A 26,936-nucleotide genomic window follows, 5' to 3' on the forward strand; every position below is an offset into this window, starting at 1 on the left:
GTATTTTTGTTTTTTTTTGTATCGTCATGGTTTACTACACAAGCGGACTTTCCGTTAATACGATTTCTAGATTCGTGTATTTTAACAGCATAAATAGCGGGGCTTCACATTAACGCCTTGAAATTTTTTTTTTTTTTTGTTTTTGGTATTTTCCCTGCGTTCTGCGATGAAAATTTAAGCTTACGTCGGGTTATTCCATTTTTTCGGTACTTACATAATCCGCGCGCTTCTGTTTTTTTTTTTTGTGTGTGTGTAATTTGTTTTTATATAGGCAAGAACTCCCGCTCTTATAAGGTCTGACGAAAAAAATAAAAGTACGGCTAATAAACCATTATCCAGACGTCGCGTTCGCAATTTATTCGCACGGTTTTATTTGTCCTGCACAACGTTATTCCTCGTTCTACGCAAAAGTGGAGCGGGGCGTTGCAATTAAGGCGGTATATTTTTCATTCTTTTCCTAAGGAATTCTTTGTTGTTTTCTCGCGTTGTTTATCTCCGTTACTTCGTTAATGGTCTGTTTCTGTCACACACCGCGTCGCGCTAACTTGGCACCGAAGCATAGTAGTTGATGCAATGCTCTACTTAGCGACAACCTTTTTCGACAATCCTGCAAAAAAAAAAAAAAAAAAGACTCAGCTTGAAAAGAAATTATGCTGCTCGTGTGTTTAGACAGACTTGATGCTATTACGCCTCCACGGGTGATCTGTCTCTTGGCTGTAGATGGGCAGTGTAACCGCTAACCTGGGGTCTTTACCGTGCATTACGCAGTAGTGATTACACGACCACGTGCCGGTACGCAACTCATCCAGATACAAACGGACGGGGGGCGGTGATCGAACCCAGGAGGTTCTGCAGCGCAAGATTTCGCTCCACGCTCCGGGCTGAGACGCGTTAGCCCACTCGGCCACAAAACTCGGCGGTGAGAGATGCCACGCACAGCGCCAAACTACTAGTGTGCCTCGATAAAAGAGTGCTTTCAACCGCTCGATTGTGGCCACGTAGTTTCTGGGTCACGTTGTTTGACGCAGAGCGCCGTACTACTAGTGCGGCTGGATAAAAGTGCTTCCAACTTCTTGGTCCTGGTCACGTGGTTTATGGGTCGCGTTTGGCAACACGAGCTGCGAAGAGGTGCCGAACGTGGTGGTGGTCGGTCTGCCAAGATTCTGCGTTTCTCCGCCTGCTTTCCTTCTCGCTAAGCGACGACGCTACGCATTCTGCGCCTGCGCACTTGTGACCAATCCGCATTGGAGGCGTTCGCCATTAAAGTGCAAATGTACTTCATGGTTTCGGTTGATCCCTCTCTGAAATCTGGACTCTCTAGGTCAAAAACAGCGCCACCGCGCAGTCTCGACGTAAATGTTTGCATCGGGTGGTAGTTGGCTGCTTGCAAAGCAGCGTTCGAAAGAAGAAAAAAAAAAGTAGCAGATACTAATGCTTTTCCTTACATCGCCGCAATGAAGTTTTACCGGCGCTGAAAGAAGAAAAAAAAAGAAGAAAAGGTTAGCTGGTTACAATTCAGCTCTCTAAGCAAAGTACCGGCCGCTATAGCCGGTTTTACATTGCTGCAGAGTGTATTCACCAAGCAAAAAAAAAAAAAAAGGAAGGAGAAACGAAGGTAGAAAAGATTGGTGCTGAATTAAATGCATACCTCATTTCTAGAATTTCGATGGGTGGAATACTAAGATTGGGAAAAGGAGAAGAAGAAAAAACTTTATTTCACGGAAATACAAGGAATAGAATGGCCCGGGTAAAGGTTGAAGCTCTCTCAGCACCTACCACTTGATATGTAAAGTCAAGTTTCCCCCCAATTCGGCTACGCCGTAACTTAACATAGCGACCATAACGAAAGAGCTACTTCTGAACCAATTACAGAACAAAAGAGAACCAAACGCGCTAGTGACCTAAACCTTTCTTAAATGAAGATACGTGTAAATAATTTCAGACATGCCAAAACTCGTTACATATCTTGAGTTTTTGACTGTAAAATCTTTTTGATCTCAACCATGTCTGCAGTAAATATGTTCTGTAGGACTACAGCTCTTCAGTCGTGCTACCAACAACCTCCGCCAAAACAACACGCACGTGAGACAGAAAAAACAAAAACTTCCTCAGTCGCGCATTGTTTACGTGTTCCACTTTCATTAGGAGGATACTTACATTTTCCACCTGTGGCTTCGCCCACAAATCGAAAACGAAAATAAAAAGAAAATGTCAAAACCGTAAAAAAAGTTCGAAATTTCGAGGTGATTGGTAGAGTCAGTCACTGGGATTATGCTGGGTGTATTATTAGAAAAGCGAGACTATGATTGGTTAATATTTTGTTCAAATAGTATAAATTATTGTCGTGTTCATTCTAACTAACTTTCACGTGGTAAAGAATAAAAAAAAACGGTTTTGTATCTTGGCGGCACATGCTGCAAAAGCTAAAATATCATGTCTTGCTATGTTCTATAGACTGCGGTACACAAAAGTGCGTTGTGTGTGATCACAACTGAACCAAAATTCATCTTAACGTTTTATTTTTGTCATTCAATCACGCCACTTCCTTTCCAATATTTCCCAACCAGAGGTTATGGCCTCTCTACAAATCATTGTATCGGTGTCGTGATGTGTAATGGCGCATCAACAACTAAGGGCATGATGTGGCATTCTTATCACCAACGTTAGATTTCTTGTGTGCTTGTCGCTGTCTCAGAATCTCGTCGAGACGCAGAAAGGTAAGTGATAATGGCTCATATTATTTGGTGCGCGGCAAAAGACGCGATTCTGGCATTGCCGGTGGTTTCACGCTAAAGACGCAAGTGGTCTTTACCTATTTTTTTTTTCCGTCTTCATTACGAACGGGAAGCCCACCGCTGTGAACTTCGGGGCTTCTTTAATGAGTTCTCTCGTTAAGTGGAAAGCCTGCAATTTTCTAAAATTAGCTGGGGAAGTCCGCTCGCGAGCCGAATCTTTTCAGCGAGTGAGCATTACGGTACTTCGTTCCAGTGCACCGAACTTTAGCGAGTCCAGCGCAGACTTGCGCTTAATGCGTTGCTGGCAACGCTTTTTTTACATTTGGTTGCCTTGTTCTGTAACGAAGTAACGACCTAGTTACTTTTTAAGAGAAGGAACGAGCAATTTATCTTTCTTACTTCCTACTGAAGTAAGGAATAACGGTATTTAATTACTTCTGGAGAGGAATCAGCACAACTACCCGACCTATAGTTCTCACCCCGGCTCTCGCCTGTAATTTTCACCACGAGAGAACACTAGATAGACCATAAATAGATGTGCACAAGGTTTATCAGAATAGCCCGAGTTATCCCTGAATGTACGAATTAAAAGCAAAAGTTATGAACCATGATAGATGTTGGAAGCGTCTACGGCTTCACAAAACCGAACCATCTGAAGTAACGAAAAAAAAATAACGCGTTACATTTAAGCTGAAGTTGTTTTAATCCTTATGAATCGCCGTAAGGATTAACGACCTTTGTTACTTCTTGGATGAGTAACGAGCAACAATATTTAGTTACTTTATATCAAGGAAGTGGTTGTATGTTTTGTCGAGGGTACGTGTAATAAAAAGGAAAAAGTATTAGAAAATCACTCCTAAACAGCCGAGTACGTGCTGATTGTCCAATTTGAGAAACATTTCTGGCAAGGTTGTTTTAAGCCGTTTTGTTTTTTGAAATGTTTTCCGTTGTGCCTCATACAGACAGATCCGTAGTTTGCGTTCAAGGCCACAGCAATATTCCTTCTACCGGGACAAGGGTTGGTCGTACACAACATGGAAAGCTACGAAAGAAACTTCGTGAGGTGATCGCAAGTCACGGTTTTTGCTGTATTTTTGGTTGATGCATCCGGAGTTACGATTGTTGTTAAATAACTTCTAAGCCTAACATAGAAGCAAAAACTCTCAGACCAAGAACACATTTTTTTTTTCAACCCAGCTTTTTTTTTTTTAACGTTAACACACTTGGAACTTCGCTTTCCAAGTAATCTTACTCTTGGAGAAAGAAACAACAGCTTTTGTCACACCCCTGAAAATAGCGATCACTTGTCTCTCTCAGGTCATCATTACCGAGAAATCGAGACCCTAGAAGGGGTTTCTTGAAATGTCGAAACAGTAAGAAATCACTGGGGCTAAGTTTCGGAGAATAGACTGGATGATTGGCGACTTCGTACCAGCATTCCTGCACAGTGTCTTATGCAACATGGGGCGTGTGCACTGGAGCATTTTCTTTAGGAAGCAAAGTTCTCTTGCTCAATTTTCCCCGGCGTTTTTCTTTGATGGCGTCACGCAACCAAACCAGCACTTGGGCGTCATAGGGCCCTGCTATCGTGTTTTTGTGGGTGGTAGGTAATCGATCAGCAGAACGCCATCTTCGTCCCCCGAAAAATTGTCGCCATGCTCTTGACCGCAGACGCTGTGTTCAATTTTACGGGCGGAGGACAATTCTTGCGCTTAAAGGCCGTGCTTTCTTGCTTGCTCTTGGGTTCCCAGTGGTAAATCCAGGTTTCACTTCTCGTCACCAACCACCGGTAAAAGCAGCTCTCATCAGCGTCCATCATTGCTAAAGTTTCAGAACCACATTCCACTTGATCCTTCTCCATTGAGGCGTAAATGTTTTCGAAACTGGACGCGCACAAATTTTCGACGTACACAAACGTTCGTAAAATATCGTTTCCGCGGACCCAGTACTAATGCCCAGTTCTGTAGCAACCTTAAAAATCGTAACACGCCTGTTTATCATGACCATGTCTTCCATTTTGCGCCACACATTTCCTCGGTGTTGACTTTATCTGGGCAACCGGCTCGGGAGTCGTCTTCCAGTGACTTCCTGCAGTGATTATACGAAGCTGCCCTTCTTTTGACAGTTGCATACGACGGTGCATTGTCCCCGTACATACGTTTCCTGCGCTCATGAATACTTGACGCGCTGTTCCTTCTTTCACCAAATAATTCGATCGCGGCATGGTGCTTGATGCTGTCCTTCGCGTCAGCCATTTCCATCTGGCGAGCTTCAACGTAGAGCGACGCGAGATCGACTGAAAATGGAGTGCGATGTGGCTTGCCACTTTTGTCTCAATGGATAATGCAATGTGCATGGATCATTTTAATACAGTCAATTCATTGCATCATACTTTGTTTTATAACTTATTGAACGTCCCTCACGCAAGTGTGCGACTCTGGGTTTAGCGCGTGTATTTGTATCTTTGCAATTTGAAAGAGAATATTTTGCGATTGATGCATTTATTGCCTTTGGGAGACAATACTTGGAGCCTGCTCCTGACAGAATGAAGGAATTAGAACAGTTAAAATGTTTGTAAATGTTTAGAAGACAAAAAAAATCTACAAATAGAAAAGAAGCAGAGTGACATACTGGCGCTTAAAAGAAGTAATTTTTAGATTTACTGATTTTTATACTAAAATATTTATAAGCCTAACGCGAGGTTAGGTGGCTTTGCAACGAATACCTTCAGTAAACTGGAAAAAAAATATCATACTACCACAGAAGCGCCGCTAGTCTGCGCGTCTGTTTTGAGACAATATCGAAGTAGACACTTTTCTCAATAAAAATTCAGAAACAAAAGTCACAACATTTTTGAATGATTATTTTTAAATAAAATCCTCATGTCACAGTGAAAAAAAAAAGCCTTGTCGTGAGCCAATGATTCGCTTTACTTAATAAAATCATGAAAGAAAAACATTTTTATTATTTTGCATTTATTGCCGCGTCTTAAGTCTTTAAAGAAAGCTATAAGCCCTAACTGTTTTTCTTTTTTATTGTAATTGAAAAAAACCTAATTTCATATCAATTTACAAGGAAGTTTCATTCGGACTTGTAACTTCAGATGAAGCAATATTTTCTTTAATGTTCGTGTTTAAAACATGCCATATGCACCTAGCCAACTTGTTTTTTTAATAAATGGCATAGTAATAACATACTAAACCAATTTTTATTGTTCATTTGAATTATTTTACATCTGTTTATCGCATGCGGTAGGTGTCACACTTTTTTTTGGCATTAGCGTCGTGGCGCTTCTGTTACTTGTGCAATTAGTTTCAGAATAAAGTACCACATTGCTTAAAGTGCCCACATTACATTATTTGAATTTAGTATTTTCGTCCGGGCAGTATGCAAAATCATTATGCCAATGAGGGACTTTAACGTTAGACACGGCAAAGGAAGAACGTTAACCTACGAACGCGAAAAATATGAGACAATTTCTTGTTAAGACAAAGCGCTGGCTCTGAACCTAATCAAAGCTCGAGGCGAGCACTCATTGTGATATGCTCAAAATTGCTTCGAACTATAAAAGAAAAATTGAAGCTTATTACGCTGAACAATATTAAACGGTAGAAAATGATTTCATTATAATGCTACGAGCTTAGTCCGGCTATAAGCGCTTTCATACACATTGCAGAATAGTGAAGTTTCGCAACGAGCAGCGAGAATTAATCATTTTTTTTAATATAAACGTCGATGCAGAAAACTAGTTATTGCCAGCGGCACATTTTTTGTTAGTTTTGGTAAAGATGCTTAATTTTCTAGAAAGTCTGAACGTTACAAAACCGAACAAAACTTCCGCATTACAAATGCATATTAGTTTTTTTTTCTCTCTTTTAACGACTAAATTTGCGAATAATGGATTGGACTGCTATTTATGTTTTCAACAGTTTGTAGCAAATAAAATTATAAATTCCCAAAACAGAACGAGAAATTTTTCACTTCAAATGCTGCCGCTGCCGTAGGAGGGTTGCAGTGAAATAACAAACTAACTTATTAATGTAATATTATGGTTGCTCCCATACTTATTCTCTAAACATGAAAACAAGTTTCTTTATGTAAGTTTCTGTTTTAGAAACTTATAACTTTTACATAGAAGTCAAGCAAGACTGTCTAAAGAGTCAAACGTTACCAGAAGTTTAAAGGTTCGACAAACCAGTCGAACGAGTTCGAAACATTCTTACCGATTATTTAAATTAACTTGTTATTGTCAAAGCAAAAATGAAACTCTACTCTTTTATTTAAAAAAATAAAACATTTGAGATTAAAAAACAAAACAAAAACAGCAAATTTCACGAGAATGTTTCGCTTTCGCGTCAACAGCGGGGTTCCCTTAATCGGCTTGCATGTATTATATATATATTTTTCTTTTTTTAAACTACATTACTGACGACAATAATACATCACACACTTTGTGTTCAGGCATAATATATTCAGAAGCTTTATATAAAACGAAACAAAATTGCTAATTTAATTTACTACGGTATAAAAGGAAAAGCGGGAGAAAAAAATATGAGATACATTATGCTTATGGGGGTCTGTACGATACTTTTACTAGGGATAATTTTTTTATTATTCTTGACTTTAATACGCGATTAACAAAAATACACTTAGGAGGTTTATATAAGTATTCTTCAAAGTTATTTTTTCTTGCCTACGTGCTTTGTGATTTGTTCGAAATTTCAGTGCGTAATTTTTACTCAACGCTTTAAAGCAGAAGCGTAGATTTTGAACGTGAAATGTTCATTGGCTAAATGCTCAGTATTACGTAAAGCCTGATAATCGCGGCCGCGAAACTCGATACTGATTGGTTGACGGAGGAGGTCACGTGACCACAGGGGCAGGCGAGGAGGAGCTCGACAACCCGTGAGCAGTAAGGGAGAGGACCTCGAGAGTGTGGAATGTTCCGGAAGATAGCCAGGTTTATCCGCCCTGCGTACGTGAGTATCGCAATCGATTGTAATGCTAGAGTTGTTCACAAATGCAACACAATTGCCTAGAAATTTGCCATACATTTTTATACGTTTCACCCGCTGCTAGAAAGTACCTGAAAACAAAACTCGATTATCACTCTACATATACTCTTAGTTAAGCGTACTTTTTAAGTTAAACGTATTCGGCGCTGATGCAAAACAGCACTGGTTACATAAAAAGAGATGGTCAACGTGATAGGGTAAAAAACTTTACAACCTCATTTACCACGTATATTTGACGGACTACTTGGATATTATATGGAGTTCCTAGATCCCTCAGCAACAAAATTAATTTGACTAATTCCTCGGTCTCGAGATCGTTGCGAGTGCCAAATGCTTCAGTCGTCGAAACGTAGAACCTACCTTACGCGCGCAGGAGTTCGGCATCCCCGCATTAAGAGTACTACTGAGGCGAAGCACCCTTCGCAGAACACCCTAAATACATCGTTTGGGTCGGGGAAAGAAGAGCTGGTAGTTCCCCGCGTCGACTGCGCTGTGCTGCGTTGCGTCGTGCGGCACAGCGCCTCCCTATTGGCTCGCCGTAAGGGTCGTCATAGCAACAGCTCGACGCAAGCCGTCTTAACGCATTCAGACGCATCCGTGTGAACGAGCCTTTAGTTTCGCCCGAGGATCACGAACCCTGCACGGGGACAGTTACTCCGTTTAACGTTAAGTCTGATCGCAGTCAACGCCACGTTCCAATGGAGTCAATCAAACGGCGCCAAAGCTTTATCGAGATGGCACTTTTCGTCCCTGTGCATTTTCTCCCACCAGCTAAAGTTTAAAGATCTCCAAACCTCGGCCTGCGGAAGTCTTCCGACAGGCCCGCGGCTGGACACGGTCTTTCCATCGAAGCACGGCATGCGACCCTCTTTCAACAGAAAGAAGTGAGCGTTAAAAAACGGCGGCGCGCACCAAATGCGCAGATTAGGCTACAAGTAAGAACGAGAGGAACTGCATCGTAACGCAGGTCCTCTCTTCACCATATTATAATTGAACATTGACATCACTAGCATTACCGTCGTTGGTCCTTCGCTTCGTGCCTGCGCAACTACGTTCAAATTCCATCGTGTTCTTATGTGCATTGCACTTAGTGTCGTCTTTCGCAACTATTGCGTATTTAAGCGTGAGTTTTATCATTCTCCTTAGTCTTTTGCACTGCCCGAATGTGCCAAAGTTCCCATGCGCTTTGATTTATGCCCGGTGAGTTTTCTTGGTCACGAGTGTTGTGTAACGTCATAATTAGATAAATATTAATACGCATTCATCTACCTTAGGGTGTTTTTAATAGTTAGTCATATATTGATTTCGGCGTTTAATGATTATCTAGATTTATTTAGCTAATGCTTTTTTTCTATTGTAATTGTTCTTTTTTTTATGGTTCTTGAGACTACGACGGATCGGTAATCCCGCCCCTTCACCAAAAAGTTTGGAGACCCCTGCAGACGACGAAAGCCGTGACGATGCAATTTAAGGGCTGCTTGAATTGCTTCCCTGAATCGTAGCATTAATCAAAAATAAAAGAACGAATAGATTATCTTACGTTAATTTAGGGATGTGCGAATGGTGATTTTTCCGCACAAAGCTAATACGACGCGAAAAGTTCCTTTGTGTGAGTAATTTCGAATTGAATCGAATAATCCAAAAGCGAAGCGAACAGTTTGTGCCCATAAATTCAGGCGTGGCAGAGAACCTTTAAGACTAGGAAACAGAAAAAAAAGGAGACAAACACTACAAGGTTTGAAGGGTTTTCTACGATAACCGTTCACCAGTTCGCCTGCACAATTACTTTTATTTCAATGCAGTCATGCCTCATTAATATGGACACCTCCGTTGCCCGCAAAAATCATCCATAATGTAAATCCTCTATATTAGTGAATCAAGGTCAAGATAACAAGTAATGAACAAGAAGGGTGGTGACAAAGACATGGTTTATTTAAAAACAAAATAGTGCTGAGACTCATTTGCGCTGACATTTTGGTGTCAGCTGTTAGAAACGCAATCCAGAATACATTTAAGGGAGCAGAATATTGGTCCTATTTTTATTGCTACTTGCATTCCAGCCCTCGCTGGTGAGCTCATTTCAAGCACGTACTGCATATTGCTTTTATTCGTTTTTCTTTAGTCAAAATTAAGGTATGCTTTCGATCATTTAAAACTTCGAAATACTTCGAAAATATTTGAGACGAATAGGGCATTATTTGCTTCGATATTCGAAGGTTTCGAATATTCGCACAACCGTATAGATTATGCATAGACACATTCCTTTGGGACGCTTGATCCCCAACGATAAACCCTTTTCCCCAGTTTAGCACCGTCGGCACGTATCAGGGATGAAAATCTCCGGCGCGGAGGATGGTGTGCAAGATGGGATGCTCCTCATCGATCAGGCGAGCGGTATTTTTGGACCAGCGCGCTCCACTAACCGATCACGTGCGCTCGGAAGCACACGCTTTAACGCAAAAAACAACAACCAAAAAACCTGTCTTTTTTTTTTCTTTTTTGTCTAGCGGAGCTTAATTTGAGCTAGCTTGTCCCTAATGTTTCACGCGGTCGATTCCTGCCAGCTCTTGGTTGTCGCCAAGTGAGCGCGTACATACGCACAGATTGACGTTATCTCGTCAGGAGTGTCCCCTGTGCCTCTGAGAAAATGAATAACCCCGTGGAAACGCCCGGAGCTTCGCTGGCAAACGATGATGAAGGAGAAGATTCTTACTTTTTTTTTTTTGCGCTATAGTTTGTTTTGGACTTTCGCGTCACTCTTAATTTAGGGCAGAAAAAAGACATATTATCGCCTAAAGCTAGGACTTCTCGCCTGGCTTTCGTTGGCGGCGTGCAATCATCGAGCATGGATAAGTATTTGGTTGCTCGTTGATAACATCGACTGTGGGAGCTTGAGTTTCCTCGACGTGTCAGAGAGTTTCTAATTTATTCTGTGCTAAACGTAAAGTTCGCAACCGAAACTGAGAGGGCAAGGCAGCACTCATGTGTGCACTATGTCTAATCCTCTGATCTTCTTCACGCAGCTCCTAATCGCTCAGGCTGCTTTGGCCTGTCCGTTGTCGCGCCAGCATGACCCAGCGGACCGCTCCGTCACTGTGCCACTATCAAGTTTGAAGACTACTCAAGGACACGTCAGCGGCATCACCTTCCTCGCCGACAACGAGGACGACGGCAGAAACAAGCGCCTCGTCTTTGACGAAAGCACAAGATCGGCATCGACATCAACCGTGGCCTACGAAGCTAAAAAAGGGCTGTCTGTACGGTTCGCCATCAGAGGGCAAGGCAGCACTCATGTGTGCACTATGTCTAATCCTCTGATCTTCTTCACGCAGCTCCTAATCGCTCAGGCTGCTTTGGCCTGTCCGTTGTCGCGCCAGCATGACCCAGCGGACCGCTCCGTCACTGTGCCACTATCAAGTTTGAAGACTACTCAAGGACACGTCAGCGGCATCACCTTCCTCGCCGACAACGAGGACGACGGCAGAAACAAGCGCCTCGTCTTTGACGAAAGCACAAGATCGGCATCGACATCAACCGTGGCCTACGAAGCTACAAAAGGGCTGTCTGAACGGTTCGCCATCAGAGGGCAAGGCAGCACTCATGTGTGCACTATGTCTAATCCTCTGATCTTCTTCACGCAGCTCCTAATCGCTCAGGCTGCTTTGGCCTGTCCGTTGTCGCGCCAGCATGACCCAGCGGACCGCTCCGTCACTGTGCCACTATCAAGTTTGAAGACTACTCAAGGACACGTCAGCGGCATCACCTTCCTCGCCGACAACGAGGACGACGGCAGAAACAAGCGCCTCGTCTTTGACGAAAGCACAAGATCGGCATCGACATCAACCGTGGCCTACGAAGCTACAAAAGGGCTGTCTGAACGGTTCGCCATCAGAGGGCAAGGCAGCACTCATGTGTGCACTATGTCTAATCCTCTGATCTTCTTCACGCAGGTGAGTAATTGTCACTCATTGCATTGTAAACGATCAAGCAATACTTTCCTTTTCCTGCTGCCTTGCCCCCGGATGTGCTTAACCTTATTTATTGAGTGCATTTGTGTCACTCGTGATTTATTGTTAAGCGGTGACATTGAATCGAATCCGGGACCTGATGACTGCCAAGGGGGTGGTAACCCTACAATGGAAGAGATGGTGAAGGCGATTCTGGACACACAAAACGTGATTATGAGAGATCTAAGTCAAATAAAAAATAACCAAAAGCAATTTGAACACAAATTTGAAGGTCTAACAAAACAAGTAAATCAAATTGAAGCAACAGTTCAAGAAATGAAAGAACAAAAAGTTCAAATCATAAGCATTGAAAAACATGTTAAGGCAATCGATGAGGACTTGAAGGAATGCCAAAAAAAATCGTCGACTTAGAAGATCGGAACCGCCGTAACAACCTCATGGTTTTTGGCCTCCCAGAGGCTCAAGGGGAAACAAATGACTCATTGCGGTCGAAAGTACTTGGTGATGTGTTTGAAGAAAAACTTGGAATTCATGTTAATACAGTCGAGCGTGTACATCGCGTGGGGCGAAAAACAAACAAAAACCGCCCAGTTGTAGTTAAATTTCTTGACTACGCAGAAAAGGAAAACGTGCTAAAAAAGCGAAGGTGTTTGAAATGGACTAAAATAACGTTAGAACACGATTATTCTTGGCAGACTATTCAAAAGCGCAAACAGTTGTGGGAAACCAGTAAACCCAATCGCGATAACGGGGAAACTGTCTTCTTGATTCACGATAAAATTAAGATAGGAGGCCAAGTTTTCGAATGGGATGATAATGTGGGGCAAATATGCAAAGAAAGAAATCGACCAACTCGACAAAAAAGTGTAAAATGACGTCAAGCACACTCCGGGAAACCCCATCGAAAGACATTTCGACTTCTTTCCTTCAATGCGCAAAGTATTGTGAATAAAGTAGATGATTTGGAAACAATCTTGCTAACTCATGACCCCCACGTGATCGTCATCACGGAAACATGGCTTCACAGTGGTATTGGTGATAATGAAGTTATTCCGCCTTGTTACAGAATGATTAGGAAAGACCGAGGGTTAAGGGGCGGCGGCGTGGCTATTATCGCAAAAAGTTCGGTGGACCTGGTACCTTTAGATTGCGTTGTCAACGGGGAGGTGTTATGGTGTAAGGTTAAAGTTCACGGCAACGTGTTTGTTGTTGGTGCTGTATATAGGCCACCAAACACCGCCCCGAGGTTTTTAGAAGAATTGTATGATTACATGGCGTTGCGCTTCAATGACAAAACTAAAATTATTTTGACTGGAGACTTCAATCTTGCTGATATTGATTGGGCAAAGCAAAAACCAGGTAAAAATGAAATCGCGTCCTCCGAGCTTTTGTTAGATATAGCACTCAGTTTTAATCTTCAACAGTTAGTGGACAGCCCGACAAGAGTAACAGATACGAGCCAATCGATTCTGGACTTACTTTTTGTTAGCAACATAGTGGAAGCGGATAAAGCACATGTGCTCGACGGAGTGTCAGATCATAAAATGGTGTTTCTTGACTTAGAACTACATAAAACAGCTGCCGATAATGCTCGTCACGAACGTACTGTCAGAGATTTTCAAAATGCTGATGATGTGTCCATCCTCGATTATTTAGATGAACATTTTGACCATTTTAGTCAGTTAAGTGATGTTACCGAATTATGGAAAACATTTAAGAGTATTGTTTCCTACTGTACATATCACTTTGTTCCGACAAGGGGCGTGAGAGCACAACGACATCACCCATGGGTAACAAGAGAAATTTTGCAAATAAAGCGAAAGATCAAGCGCAAAAGGAAAGCAAAACAAAATTCCTCAGACATTGCAAATTTGGGGCGACAATTGAAGAATCTTATTTCCCAAGCTAGGGAAAATTACTGTGGCAATGTGCTCTCTCGTTTCTTGCTGGAATCTCCGCAAAAATTCTGGCGGTTTTTCTCGTCGAAAAAAGAAGTAATAACAGAAGTGATGGTAAGCGATGAGGTTGTATCATGTCCCATTAAAGTGGCAGAGGAATTTAACACGTATTTTCAGTCAGTCTTTACAGTCTCGAGTGACCCGCCGGTAGACCACGTCAGCAGCTCTGATGAACCTTGTATGTCAGATTTGGTTGTCTCGGAAAGTGGTATACTTAATTTGCTTTTGAATATTGATGTAAAAAAGGCGTCGGGGCCAGACGACATTTCAAATGCATTTCTGAAAAGATATGCTGAGTGGGTGTCCCGATATCTTTTCATAATATTTCAAGCCTCTCTCCAACAATCCAAATTGCCAGCAGACTGGTTGTGTGGTAAAATTATACCCATTCACAAATCTGGAAACAAAATGACAGTCCAAAATTACCGTCCTATATCATTAACGTCGACTTGCTGCAAACTGCTGGAACACATTATTTCAAATCATGTCACTCAGTACTTAGAAGAAAACAACTTAATATACAAACATCAGCACGGTTTTAGACGGGGTCTATCGACGGTCACACAATTAATTGAGTGTGCGCATGAGTTCTCATCTGTTGTAAATGAGCGGGGTCAGGTTGACGTCGTGTTCATGGATTTTTCAAAAGCGTTCGACCGCGTGCCTCATAACAAATTAATTGAAAAGCTTCACCTTGTGGGTCTCAACAGCAATATAGTGTCGTGGGTCCGGTCTTACCTAACTAACAGAACACAGTATGTCTACTGCAATGATGCATGCTCTACCCGCCTTGCAGTGTTTTCAGGTGTGCCACAAGGGTCGGTATTAGGTCCACTTTTGTTTTTACTGTATATAAATGATATTGCAGATGATATGCCGCCAGCTGTCCAGGTAAAGCTATTTGCGGATGACTGCATGTTGTTTTCAAAAGTGCGTACAGTCGAAGACCAAGACTTGCTTAATGCCTCTCTAGAAAAACTTTACTTGTGGTGTGAAAGGTGGGGTATGGTAATTAACTTTGATAAAACAGTATTCTGCAGCATTACAAACAAACGAAACATTTTAGAATATTCCTATAACATAGGTGGCGTGCAACTGCGAAAGGTGGACGAATTTAAATATTTAGGTGTTATTTTTAGTTCTACCATGCGATGGAACAGTCATGTAGATTACGTTTGTTCAAAGGCCTACAAAAAGTTATTATTCCTCAGAAGACAACTTAGGCATGCCAATAGTGATGTTCGACAACTTGCGTACATGTGTTATGTTCGCCCATTGTTAGAATATGCATGCACTGTATGGGACCCGTATAGAAAATGCCACGCATCACAAATTGAAAGAATACAAAATCTGGCTCTTCGATTTATCTTCTCCAGATATAAACGTACAGAATCTGTTTCTTCAATGAGACAAGAGGCGCAGCTTGACTCGCTGGCAAAGCGACGGAAAATATCAAGGTTAAAAGAACTCTTTTCCATAACGACTGGAATGACAAAGCTAGATCCGCAGCTTTACTTGCGGCCTTCAACGTCTCGTTCCCAAAGGACTAGCAACGTCAGGGCGATTGCTCCGTATCAATACAAAAATGATGTATTTAAGTATTCTTTCTTTTGTAGGACAATAGTAGAGTGGAACGCTCTGCCAAACGAAGTCGTCAGCTGCTCTAATCTCAAGTCTTTTGAATTATCATTGCGCGAATTTTTAACTGAATAATGTATGTGTGCGGAATACATCTTCAGATGTGCAGGGTGTGACGCACCACTGCATGTGCATAAGTGCTCACTTGAGTGTGAATGCATTTTGCTTGGCTTGTACAACTTATTTTTCTCTCCTGTGTTGACCGTAAGGTTCACAGTATTGTAAATAAAATAAATAATAAAAATAAATAAACTCTGGGGTTTCAGTGATTACAACACGCTTTATCCTACACTATTAATTTGGTTCCACATAGGTTCTAGTTAAATTAACGTTCCACATATTCTTTCTGAAACAAGTACAATATTTGTGCGGATCGGGGGTAAATGTAAAACTCCAGTTCTGGTCGTTTTTTTTTTTTTTTTTTTTTTTAACTGAAACATGTACGCGCTTTATGGATTTGTCGTTCCAATTACATGCAGTTCCACTTACATTCTTCCACTTAAGTGCCAATTTTCTCCGGGTAAAACTTCCAGAAAGTGCTATTCTTACCATTATTGTTTACGATTATGAAATATGTGAAACGCTGCTGTCTATAAGCTACGAAGTATTTATATTTATCTGATGCACTGCCCCCCGCAAACCCCGAACTATACAGAACCCGGTTCCTCCTGATTAAACAAAGCTTTAATAAAAAAAAAAAGTTGCGGTTCTAACAAGAACCTAAGTGTACCGAGATTTAGAGTGCACGCACGTGCAAAAGGGGAGAGCTTACTCACCAGGGGGTCTGACCTCAGCTTGCGCATGTGCGGAATGCTGCGCTTGGTGCGGGAGCGGGGCACGGCGCGGTGCACGAAGTGGTACTCATTTCTGGAACCCAACACCTGGAACAAGCAAAAAAAAAAAAGTCAGACATACATTTTTTTTTTAAATCACAGGAAAGTATACACTTGAGTTTTGATTGCAACATACCGCTCATGTTGCTCAGACTTGTATGGCACTCATTACAAGGAATCAAATTACCTGTAATCGATTACTTTCTGCAGTCACTTTGTAATCATCTGAAGAGATTAATTAGAAAGTCATCACAAGAATAATTTCCTAACTTTTGAAAGTACTAAGATTACTTGTAACCATTACTATTTTCTCTCCCCTTTCTATTGGCCTTATGTGTTTGTACAAGTTTCCTCCCAACGAATCGTAGAATAGACTCCGCCAGAAGAATGGTTTATAAAAATAAAATGGTGCATTAAGGAGATTAGCAGTTTATAAGTTGGTGATTCTAATTCAAGAATAGACAGTTCGAAAGGCTCACTTTTAAACGGGCAGAAATATTTTGTTGATTTGAAAGTCTGAAATGATAGGAAAAGTATTGCGGTTAAGTTTCTCAAGTAACGGCCAATCACTTTTCATCTCAAATAATCAAGTGGTGTAATTGGATACATTTTTAAACGGGAGTAATTGTGCGTGTGATCAATTCCCATTTTAGAGCAACGTAATAAAAACTGGTTGCAGCATGTTGCTGGTGTCAGTGACAGTCTAAGAAAGTTAAACAAATAAAACAGCGCAAAAAAAAAAGGACAAGGAGCAAACAGGGCAAACGCTAACTTTTATCTAGTTCGACTCAGGAAAAGCAAAGCATATATATGCACACCACACGCGAAGCAACAACCCATAAAAGCTGTCAAGTCAGTATTGGATCATGCAAAAACTGGAAATGCATTCCCATGGAGTACGATTGACGTGTCGCTGACACATGCCATCCCCTTTTTTTTTTTCTTATCAAGAGTGCCTCCAAAAGTTCGCGAGCGACAGTCTCAGGTCTTCTCCCCAGAATCTTTATTTGCTGAAGTCTCGGAACACAGCCGCACGTGTTGGATTGCGTAGGCAAATGCGAGCCATATTTATTTTTTACTGATTATCCCCTATGATATGTCCCTCTGGCCGTATAACTCTCCTTCGCAAACGGCATTAGTGTAGCTTTCGCGACTTTTTTTTAAACAGATCTGTTAAGCTTAAAAACACACCCTAGTTGGCATGTCAAAAATGCCAAAGCATAATAACGCTGCAGTTACAGTATCAAGTTTAGCTAGTTGGTACATGTCAGGTATAAGTGTGTCCTTTAAGTTCTAGCTGACACTTTTACCTGATAATAAAGAAAATGTAGAACAGTGCTTGGCCTCTTTGTTTCTTCTGGGTGTCAAACCGATTCAGTTCAATGCTTATTTCATAGATTAGAAAATTTGATTCTATAATTTGGTATTGGCTGCCTAACAATAAAGGATGAAAAAACAAATTTATGATATATGGGCTCCAATCATAGATGGCTCGGTTCCTGGCCCTGCTGCACCCAAACTACTGTATGGAGGACGTTCAAAACCGAAAGCAAGCATGCACTCGCACGTTCTTGGCTCAATTTTTCATCCACAGCGTGTACTTGTCTCTCTATACTTCCAAAGCAAACCTACCGCGCGCTGTATAGAAATTCAACTGCTAATTTGCTTTTTGTGTACTGAGCAGTAGTACAAGCTCGCTGTCTGCGTTCGCACGACAGCTCTAGGCAGTCATTTTGGCATGTACGCGTACACTCCATTAGCAACACGCTACTCGGGGGGAGGGGAGGGGGGGGGGGGGTCTACAGTTTATGACTGCGGCGACGTCACGAACAGGGTGTGTTTTAATGCTTTTCATCCTGCTGGTTTATGCACAGTGGAGAACGCCCAAGTAACCGCTTCTGCGATTGCACGCCAAAAATTAGTTCACGCACACGGTTCCATTAGGCGAGTTTATGGGAGTCGAGACGTCCGGGCCGTTAAGCACGGGGTTAAAACCGCCAGAATCCGTGCAGTAAAACTGGTCGAAAAGCAGTAAACTAAAGCTCTCGCGAGTCTCCCTCCAAATGTAGCGTGAAATGGGAAAGCAGCAGTAAACCACTACACGGTTTAATGACATTATAATAGTACATGAGCTTTCAGGCTCGCCACTCTACTTTCGGTAGTTTCATTGCTTGTAGACCTTTCGACAATTTATAGAGGTTCATATTTCGTACACGTTTTGTTATATTCCTGCAATATCCAACCTTTTCCTCCGAATTTGACATTAGCAATTTTGTATTTTAACGAAAATTGTTAAGCCGTGGTATTGACGTTCAAATTGAAGTCTCCAACTACACTCGATTTCATTTCTTTTAATGTATCGGAGGGGAAAAAAAGATGGGAGTCATGTGAACGAGAGACACCTTTTGAATCAATCATAGTACTGCCCTGCAAAAAACAACAACAATAACAAAGAAAACAACATGCGCAGTATTAGAAAGAGAAATTGATCAAAGCTTGAGCAAACGGTCACCATGAACGAACCTCCGACTCAGAAGCGCCTGAAATCGATCAGCTTATAGGGTTCCTATAATGCCCCAACTTCGATCCAACACGTTTTGCTGAAGGTCTCCGGCGACTGAGAGATCCAAAACTCGGTCCGAGGCTTAAGCCTTCGTCTCGCCCGATTGCGAGCGTATCTGTGCATGCTATTTTTGACCACAGAGCTCGCAATCAGTTCCTCGACGCGTCAGCTACGCGTGTTCTGATTAAACTAAAGTTTTCTTTGTTTTGTTTTTATTAATTAAAGACCCGCGGATAATCCCCCTTTTAACGAGAGTCAGAGTGAGAATATATTAGGTTTGTTTGGAGAGCTAGCTCTTTCGGTCTTAAAAAGATATTCCTTTGTCTGAAACTTGCAGTGCAAGATCGCATAAGTTCTACTCACGAACCGTAATTGCTCGCGTAAAACTCGGTTCTTAACTCCCAGTTTGAGGCAAACTTTGGTCACAGGATATTCGCTGAACATTCACAGAATATTTAAACGAAGTCCAGCGTCCCGTTGACGAACTTGCATTCGCTTATGAAGGAGTACTTCTGATCTCTGACGACGAGAGTGTACACCGGAACGCTGGCGCCATATACACTAAAAAAAAAAATACTTGCGCATCTACTTACCCGCAAAACACTCAAAGAGCCAATCTCTGCGATGTACGAAATCACATCAGCGAATGATGAGGCGGAACATCCGTTTAGACCTTAAGTCTGCTTTGTGGCATTACGCAATGCAAGCATGACGCTTCGCATTGCGTAATGCCACAGCGCAGACTTTATTTTTAGGTCTAAACGGATGTTCCGCGTCAAGGATCGCTGAGCTGATTTCGTAGATTGCAGAGATTGGCTCTTTGAGTGTTTTGCGGGTAAGTAGACGCACAGGCATTTCTTAGAGTGTACGTGATGACCCTGGAACTACGTTTCACAAGAGCGAATGTTTTTACAGTATTTGCGAGGTCCAATGTGCGAACTGTCATTGAGGAATGGTCGTTTATAACATCATGAAAACATTTTCCAGCCATACAGAAAATAATGACGCGAGAAAAAATAAAAGTGTACGAAAGCTGGAAGTGTTTCATGGATACCAGATAGAAGGCGCCTGTGTGTTCATTGGTCTTAGGAAATTTCAAGAGGTTTTAAGGCACACGCTCGTAAGAGGTCGCAAGTGTGTGGGCCTCATGGAAAACATATATGTATGCACTACGTGCCTTCGAGCGATCAGACAGTCTCGACGAGCGCTCACGCCTATAGCCTAACTAATTGTCACGATTTAGGCCTAGTGTGCTTCAGAACTAAAGACGCAGGATGCGATCGGCGTCACGTCGCGGCGATCCGGTAGCCGACGCGTTAGTGCAAAAAATGTGGAATGGATCTAGTTTTCATTCGACGAACGATGGTATGGCCTAATGCTTTGATGACACTGGTGGTGCGATAGGGCGGTGGGCTGGTTACTGCCCCCAAAGTGCAAAACCATGGTGGGAGATGGTGCTGTCATTAAAGTAGTGCTGGCGCCATCTGGTTATTGCTGGATGCCTATACTCGCGTTTGAACCGAACTGTAAGACGGAAGATATAGAAGGTGAAATAACAGTATGATTCTTCTTTCTCTTATGCTGTCACAAACTTGTGACGATTTCGAAAATTGTCTGTCAGGCGCCCTGTGCCGCAGAAGGATATTGGCCGTTTTAAATTTTTTTTTAAACATTGACTTAAGAAGTGAAAGCCGTTTACTTCTCCCTGTAACGCCGAATTAGAGCGCAGCTCTTGAGGAGGGGGAAGGAAGGGTACTGAGGGGAATGTATATCTTCGTCCCTTCCTCCTCCCCTCATCCTTTTATCTCCTCCCCGTCCTTCTCCTTCACCTCCACCTCCTGCCCTCATTCTTCAACCTCCTTCCCTCGTCTCCTCCGCCTCTTCCCTCCTTCCTCTCCTAATTATTTAATTAATTAATTAATTTTGGCAGACAACTACCGCGTCGGGCTACTGCGCGAAAGGTAGGGGGGGGGGGGGTCACGTGACCACACCCCCTCCCCGAGGTCACCGAAGGTACCCGAGGTCCTCCTGAAGGAACCCGAGGTCTTCCCGAGGTCCTCTCAAAGGAACCCGAGGTCCTCCCGAGGTCCTCGGGGGGGGGGGGCTCGCAGTTACGCCGACGGTGACGGCGACGGCGACGCCGACGCCGACGCCACTCAAGTCGTAAACGGGCGCCTAAGAGCTGTGCTCTAAAAAAAAAAAAAACACTTCTCGACTTAAGCTGAAGACGCAGCCAACGCTGCGAGCTGATGGAACCAATCAAACAGCGTCAAAAGTGCACCATCATGGTGTTCGTCACGTTTCTGTACGTCTTCTATCGTCGCCGAACCAATCAATAATAGAAAATGCCTTGTGACTTGCACTTTTGGCGCTGCTTGATCGGTTCCATTACCTCGTAACGTGGGCTGCATCTGGACTTAATGCGGAATGCAAGTTCGTCTGCTTCTTTTGCAGGGACTGTGGTGACGTCAGAAAGACGCCAAGCTCTGACTGACTTTGATTGAAAAGCTAGTGGGTAGACCTCAAGGCAGCTTGCTTCAAGGTCTACCCGCTATCCTTCAATCAGAGCCAATCAGAGCTCCTCGGCGTTCTGACGTCATCACAACCCCCTGCAAAAGAAGCAGACGAACTTGCGCTCCGCATTAATGCTGAAACGAAGTATAGATTAGTTCAGTTGTGGAACTCCCGTGGAGGGCGGAACAACCCCCCCCCCCCCCTCTCCAATTCTGTCTTGTGGCAAGCACGCGCCATAGGATTGGCTTTGGAGGCTCGTAGCGTACCGTCCGGTTCGTCGCGAGGTGTGGCGGAGTGCAGGCGCGGAGATTGGAACTCCGAACGAGCCAGGACAGAAGCTTTCCGTCCCCCTGCGCCTCGGGGGCCGCTGCAGAAACGTGTCGGAACCGCCTTCTGCGCCGAGAGCGTCCCCAGACGGCCCACGCTTTCTCGCTGCTTCCCTCGCGCGGTGTTCCGCGAGAGCTCCTTTGTCCTCGGAACCGACTCCGGCGAGTCCCTCGGGGTGGGGGGAAACGCAAGAAGCCAGCGCGGCAGGAGCACGAATCGAATGAAGCGTGCGTAGGAAATAGCACCGTGAGAGGGAAAATGGCGTCGGTATAGCGTTGGCGTTTCTTCTCGTTCCTTGTTTGTACGTTTTTTTTTTTTGTTTTTTTGTTTTTGGAGGAGGAGGGAGTGTTGATTGTTTTTCTGGTACTGTACGTAGGTGGTTGGGGGAGGGGCGTGTGAGGGGGAGGCAACAGGTTTGTGTGACTTCTAGTGTGACGCAGCGCAGCGAGAAATGGGTTGGAGAAGGCAAACGGCCGAGTAGGAATTGCTTCTTGGATTGGTAGTACCTCCGGGATTTGAGTACGGCTGCAATAAAGCACTCAAATTTTAAATGTTTTTTTTTTTATTAAAGATACATTTTGTCTTTGTGCTGTTGGCGACTGCTATTCCTACGCGAAAAGTAGCGTAATTTTCGTAAAAGACGACGGAATGTTCAAGACAACAAATATCTAAGGAACCGCGCTAAAAGTTTTCAAAAATGAGCACTCTGTTTGTTACGACTACGTATGTTAGCGGGCAAACACTATTATGAAAAGTGATATTGCGTCGTTCCTAACTACAGTTATAGTAATCAGTCATTAATATCGGTCGTGCTATGCCGAGGACCTACACTGTTAGCAAGTCCCGTGTATTTGGCGAATATTTGGGGTGAAAAACACGCCTTTTACACAAATTACCATAAATTTACACGATGAGTAACGGATAATTCGTTCAGAAATCATGCGAGGTTGTAAAAAACGTGTTTTGGTTCGGTCATACACGCATAACCGTGTAGCCGACCTCGAAAACACGCATCGCCCCCGGCGACGACCGCGGCATTGCCGGCTATCGAAGCACCGGAATGCTTGGGGACACACTTAGAAAGGACCGTCGAGACAAATGCCGCGGAAAGAAACATGTCTCGGAGACAGATATGCACCAAAAGCAATTGCGCCATGTCGCAGGACGTTGGCGAAACCCACGCTTACCGGGCTCGCCGCCATCTTCTGGTCGATGGCAATGCGGCTTGCTTCATGTCGCCCATGTTTGTATTTAGTTTAGGGGTCCTGATAACAGTTTCTTAGACACCACAAATAAAGTTATGGGTCTAATTATTCGTTCCAAACAGTTAAAATGGATTTAAAAAGCGTGTCCTCGATGTGAACACGTGACATTGCAGCTGGTTTCGTTTTTGCTTCAACCTTCAACTGCAAGCGATCTGGCGATCTGGCCACGGCGCAAGCGCAACGCCGATGTACGCTGGAAGCAAGCGCCGGTTGGTTTTCGTTGTTTTTGTTTGACCGGAGAAAATCTGGCAAGTACGCATGGCGCCGCTACTGTTTTGGTTTGACGGTACGCGAGAAGCTTCGCATAGAGCTTCGGAGTTTGCGAGCACATAGTGAAGACGTGACCGGAGAAGTGCCCCTGTGATGTTCCTGGAAGACGGAAAGTAGCATTCGTAATCGTCGTGTGTGCTTTGAAAGCGGAGGGAGTCACAGGGTCCACGAGTTCGCAACCACAAGCCAAGGTTCACGACAGCGCGGCGTTGACTTCGGCGATCTCGTTCTGTTTGGTGCAACCCGGCGATGCGAAAAAGAGCTGAAACATTCGTCGTGTGTGGTGCGGTGCTTTGTATTCCGGGTCTGTTTGAACCACGCTTTTAACACGGAGCGCAAATTGTTTGTTGCGTGGTGGAGGTTCAACGGGTACAGTCCCGTCGTCGTCAGCTGATCCGGTACAGCTGGTCCGGGAGGACGCAGCGAGCGTTTTTAAAAGTAAATCTTCCCTCGTTCCGTTTCAAACTGTGGAAGTATCCCAACACATACCGTGAGTAAGAAGCAGCGGGCGTTTTCAACAAAATTACGTTGTTTTAATTGAATAATGGACTCCGGATTGTCGTCTTAAATCTGCCGTTTTATGCTTCGTGTTGGACTGCGTTTGCATAGCGACGCACACCGCTCGAGTATGATTCGGTCCTGCAACGAGTTTGTTGCGGCAATCATGCGGCGTGAATAAATAAGGGCAAGGTTTCCTACCTGCCCACAGATGCATGTACTGAGACCATTTTTTTATGTTGTGAACGTGGTGCTCTTTCTTTATTTTGGAAGACGCGTTGGTGCATTTATTATGGTACAATCACTTGAGAGTTGAGAAATTGGAGAGCGAGCAAGCTTTCTCAACTTTGTCTCTTTCTCTCTGGCACTGCCCTGTTTCAGTTTCAGTAGGCATATCTACTAGCAGGTACAAACTGCTCTAAAGCAGGTAAAAAACGGGAAGCTTAGGACGGTGCGGACTCCGTGTTTCGCGCTTTTCGCAAGGTGTCAGGGTAAATGCTTTTGTGAGATATGCGGAATATGCAAGCGATTTTGTTACGCCCGTCGTTTGCGTCTCTCCAGCAAAACGAATAAGATGATCTACTACAAAGACGCAATCACAAGCCAAGATTTAAGATAGCAGTCGTTTGCTTCGGTGATCCGTGTAGCTGTATTTTACCCTGCTCTCTGCAACACCGTGTCATGACGAAGAGCTGGAATGGTCACGGTTTGTGCTGGCCTCCCGGTTGACAGAAACCCGCGTCGCCCGCAGCGGCACCGAGTGCGCTTGGGCTGTTGATGCTCCAGCCTTTCATCCGCGGCTTGTCGCCAGCTCATCCTGCTGCTGAACGGTGAGGAAGCGGCGAGAGTAACCTCGGAAGTGAATGTAAATCCTCGTTCATTCAGTTATCCGGTGTCAAAGTGTGGAAGATGTCCAACGTGTACTGAGGGCGGGAACTACGAGCGTTTTGCCTTGCTTTTATAACCGAAACCAGACCAACGAGATAACTGCCTTGCGTACTCTAAAATGACGGAAGCAATAAGTTTCAACAGGTCGAGTACGTCACCGGGGATGTAGGCGAGATGGTGCACACTGTTTAAACGCTTGCAGTATCCACGAGTGGTACCAGGAAAGCGACGTCAACAGAGAAGGAGCTCGCGATTCAGCATAATGCACTGCTACGGGCCCGTTTTTCTTCAAAGTTCGGGGTGGTGGCAGTATAAAAAAAGACGCATCAGCGACCCACACCAGTGTTCACGAATAACACCGGTCACAAACTCCCAAGCCCCACCGCTCTTCTCGACACCGACACGACATACGACAACAAACTGCATCAAAACGCCCCAAAAGTGAAGGCGTCTGCTCCCGTACTGCAACTGCTGCAACTAGCGGAAGTGAAGTGTTGGGCGGATGTCCGGATGTCCTTCACAAAAATATATAAAAAATGCTTTGCGCAAGGATCATTTTCATTTATATTTCTATACGTAATGACAAAATCCCAATAATTTCTTTTCCTATCTGATTCAAGCTAGTCGGACTGCTCATAACACTGGTCAAGCAAAAAGATAACAAAAATTTGAACTTTTTCATGACCGGTTTAAGATTTATTGTTAACATATCATTATTTATTGCAACGGACTAACATTATAGATTTTGCCTCCATACTTTTTAAATGCAAACAGTTCTAACACACGGCTGTCCATTGCGCCGTGTTTTGTGTATTCTTCTATAAATCTGTAATGGTCAGTGACCAAGGAGCTCACCCGCACATGTCAAGCTTATATGCGCCGCGGGGAGAAATGGATATCGAGTAGGAAGTGTCGGGCGTTGTGTCGGTTGTTGTGTTTGTGTATATGTCGGTGCCCTGCGTTGTATGTAGGGTTGCTGTGTGGCCGTGGTCGTTCACAGTGTTAACAGACTCGTCTTTTTTTTTTAAACAGGCTGCTAGAAATCTCGATAGGTGGCGCAAGTTAACGCCCGATTCTAAATAGTTTGCTCAAGTTATTTATCCTTGTGAGTTCGGCATTCGTTTTTTTCTTTTTTTTTTGTCTAGCGGCTCGTTGAAGCTATTGACGCCGCCGACCGCCGACAACACACGTACGTACCTTTGCACGTTGCTACGTCCGCCGCTTGGAGACTTTACTGTGTATAAAAGACATCGAACGAGAACTAACGCGCCCTGTGTGCTTTCAATTCGGCTGAAAGGCGCGCGGCTCGCTGGGCTCGTCTCTCGCCTGTTCTCGGCCGCTGGCCGCCATGTTTCATTAGGAACATGCTCGAAACGGTTTTGCGGAAGGCAGACACGGTGTAGCGTGTTAAGTTTACACAGCAACTCATGTGTAGACGAAAAACACAGATGGCCTCGTGTAAAACAAACACGTTTCGACGTGTCCGCTATGGGACAACGGTTTACACGTCTGGGCGTGTTATTTTTGCTAACAGTGTACTGTACCATCACTTTATTTGAAGAGGTTAACAGGCTTACTTTCACGCCTGCATGTTGTGTCCTCGAGCTACTAGTTAGTGTTCCGGATACAACAAAGTTGCGGTATATCATATCATGACACTCTACATTTCATCAACATAACCTTTCTGTTGTTGTTGCAAGATGAATAAAAAAATGCAGGCCGAAATTATTGTTTTACGCGCAGCACTTGCTGGACTTTTTTTTTTTCGATAATTATATCATGCAACTACCTGCTCCGCATTAGGTGCTTACTTTAAAAGTTTAGAACCAAAACCGTCACCTCATGATGCACTCAAACCTACACTCTCGATATGTTCCTTGGTTTTCTTAATATTTAGCGGTCAATGAAAGACATAAGTTCCAGATGGGAATCAACCGTAGAACGTAGAACATAAATCTCCTAAACAAAATAAATATAACTTTTTTAGCATTTAGAAATACAATAAAACCCAAAACGCGTATCAAAAAACTACTTTAAAAAGATATTAAGAAAAACTTTCAGCCTTTCCACTCTGCTGAAATAGGAAGAGCAGCGGAGCTGTAGCTTCTGTTCTCGGCGGTAGCTTTCTAGTCGAGCCATCTGCTCTTCTTTCGCAAGGGAATCTGAAGCGCTCGACGCAGTGGAACTTTAGGCGATAGCGGCCTCACGGCGGTTGCGGAACCATTCGCGCTGCTGCGCACATCGTCGCCTGGTTCCGTTCCCGCTCTTCTTCCTCCGAAGAAATGCTGCCGCCATCTATGAGCGACGGCGGCAAGCAGACAACAGGCAAACACAACACTCTGGACAGCTGCCGCCATCTATGAGCGACGGCGGAAACCAGAATGTTGTTTCGGCCATGGGTGTCGACATTTGTTTGGTGCCGGACACGATCCTGAGGAAACTAGCCCATAACAACTCTACTGTA

General features: G+C 43.7%; 1 protein-coding gene across 1 annotated transcript in view; it reads right to left on the minus strand.

The window, feature by feature from the left end:
• Window positions 1-26,936, minus strand: part of LOC8034786 (neuroendocrine convertase 2) — a 182,824-nt gene that overhangs the window by 67,992 nt on the left and 87,896 nt on the right. The window contains exon 2 of the mRNA XM_040206566.3: window positions 16,091-16,195. Coding sequence (XP_040062500.1) covers window positions 16,091-16,195 — 105 coding nt within the window. The remainder of the gene's footprint in view (window positions 1-16,090; window positions 16,196-26,936) is intronic.

Source organism: Ixodes scapularis, unplaced genomic scaffold, assembly GCF_016920785.2.
Source record: "Ixodes scapularis isolate PalLabHiFi unplaced genomic scaffold, ASM1692078v2 PGA_scaffold4__175_contigs__length_147842914, whole genome shotgun sequence".
In the NCBI taxonomy this organism is placed as follows: Eukaryota; Metazoa; Arthropoda; class Arachnida; order Ixodida; family Ixodidae; genus Ixodes; species Ixodes scapularis.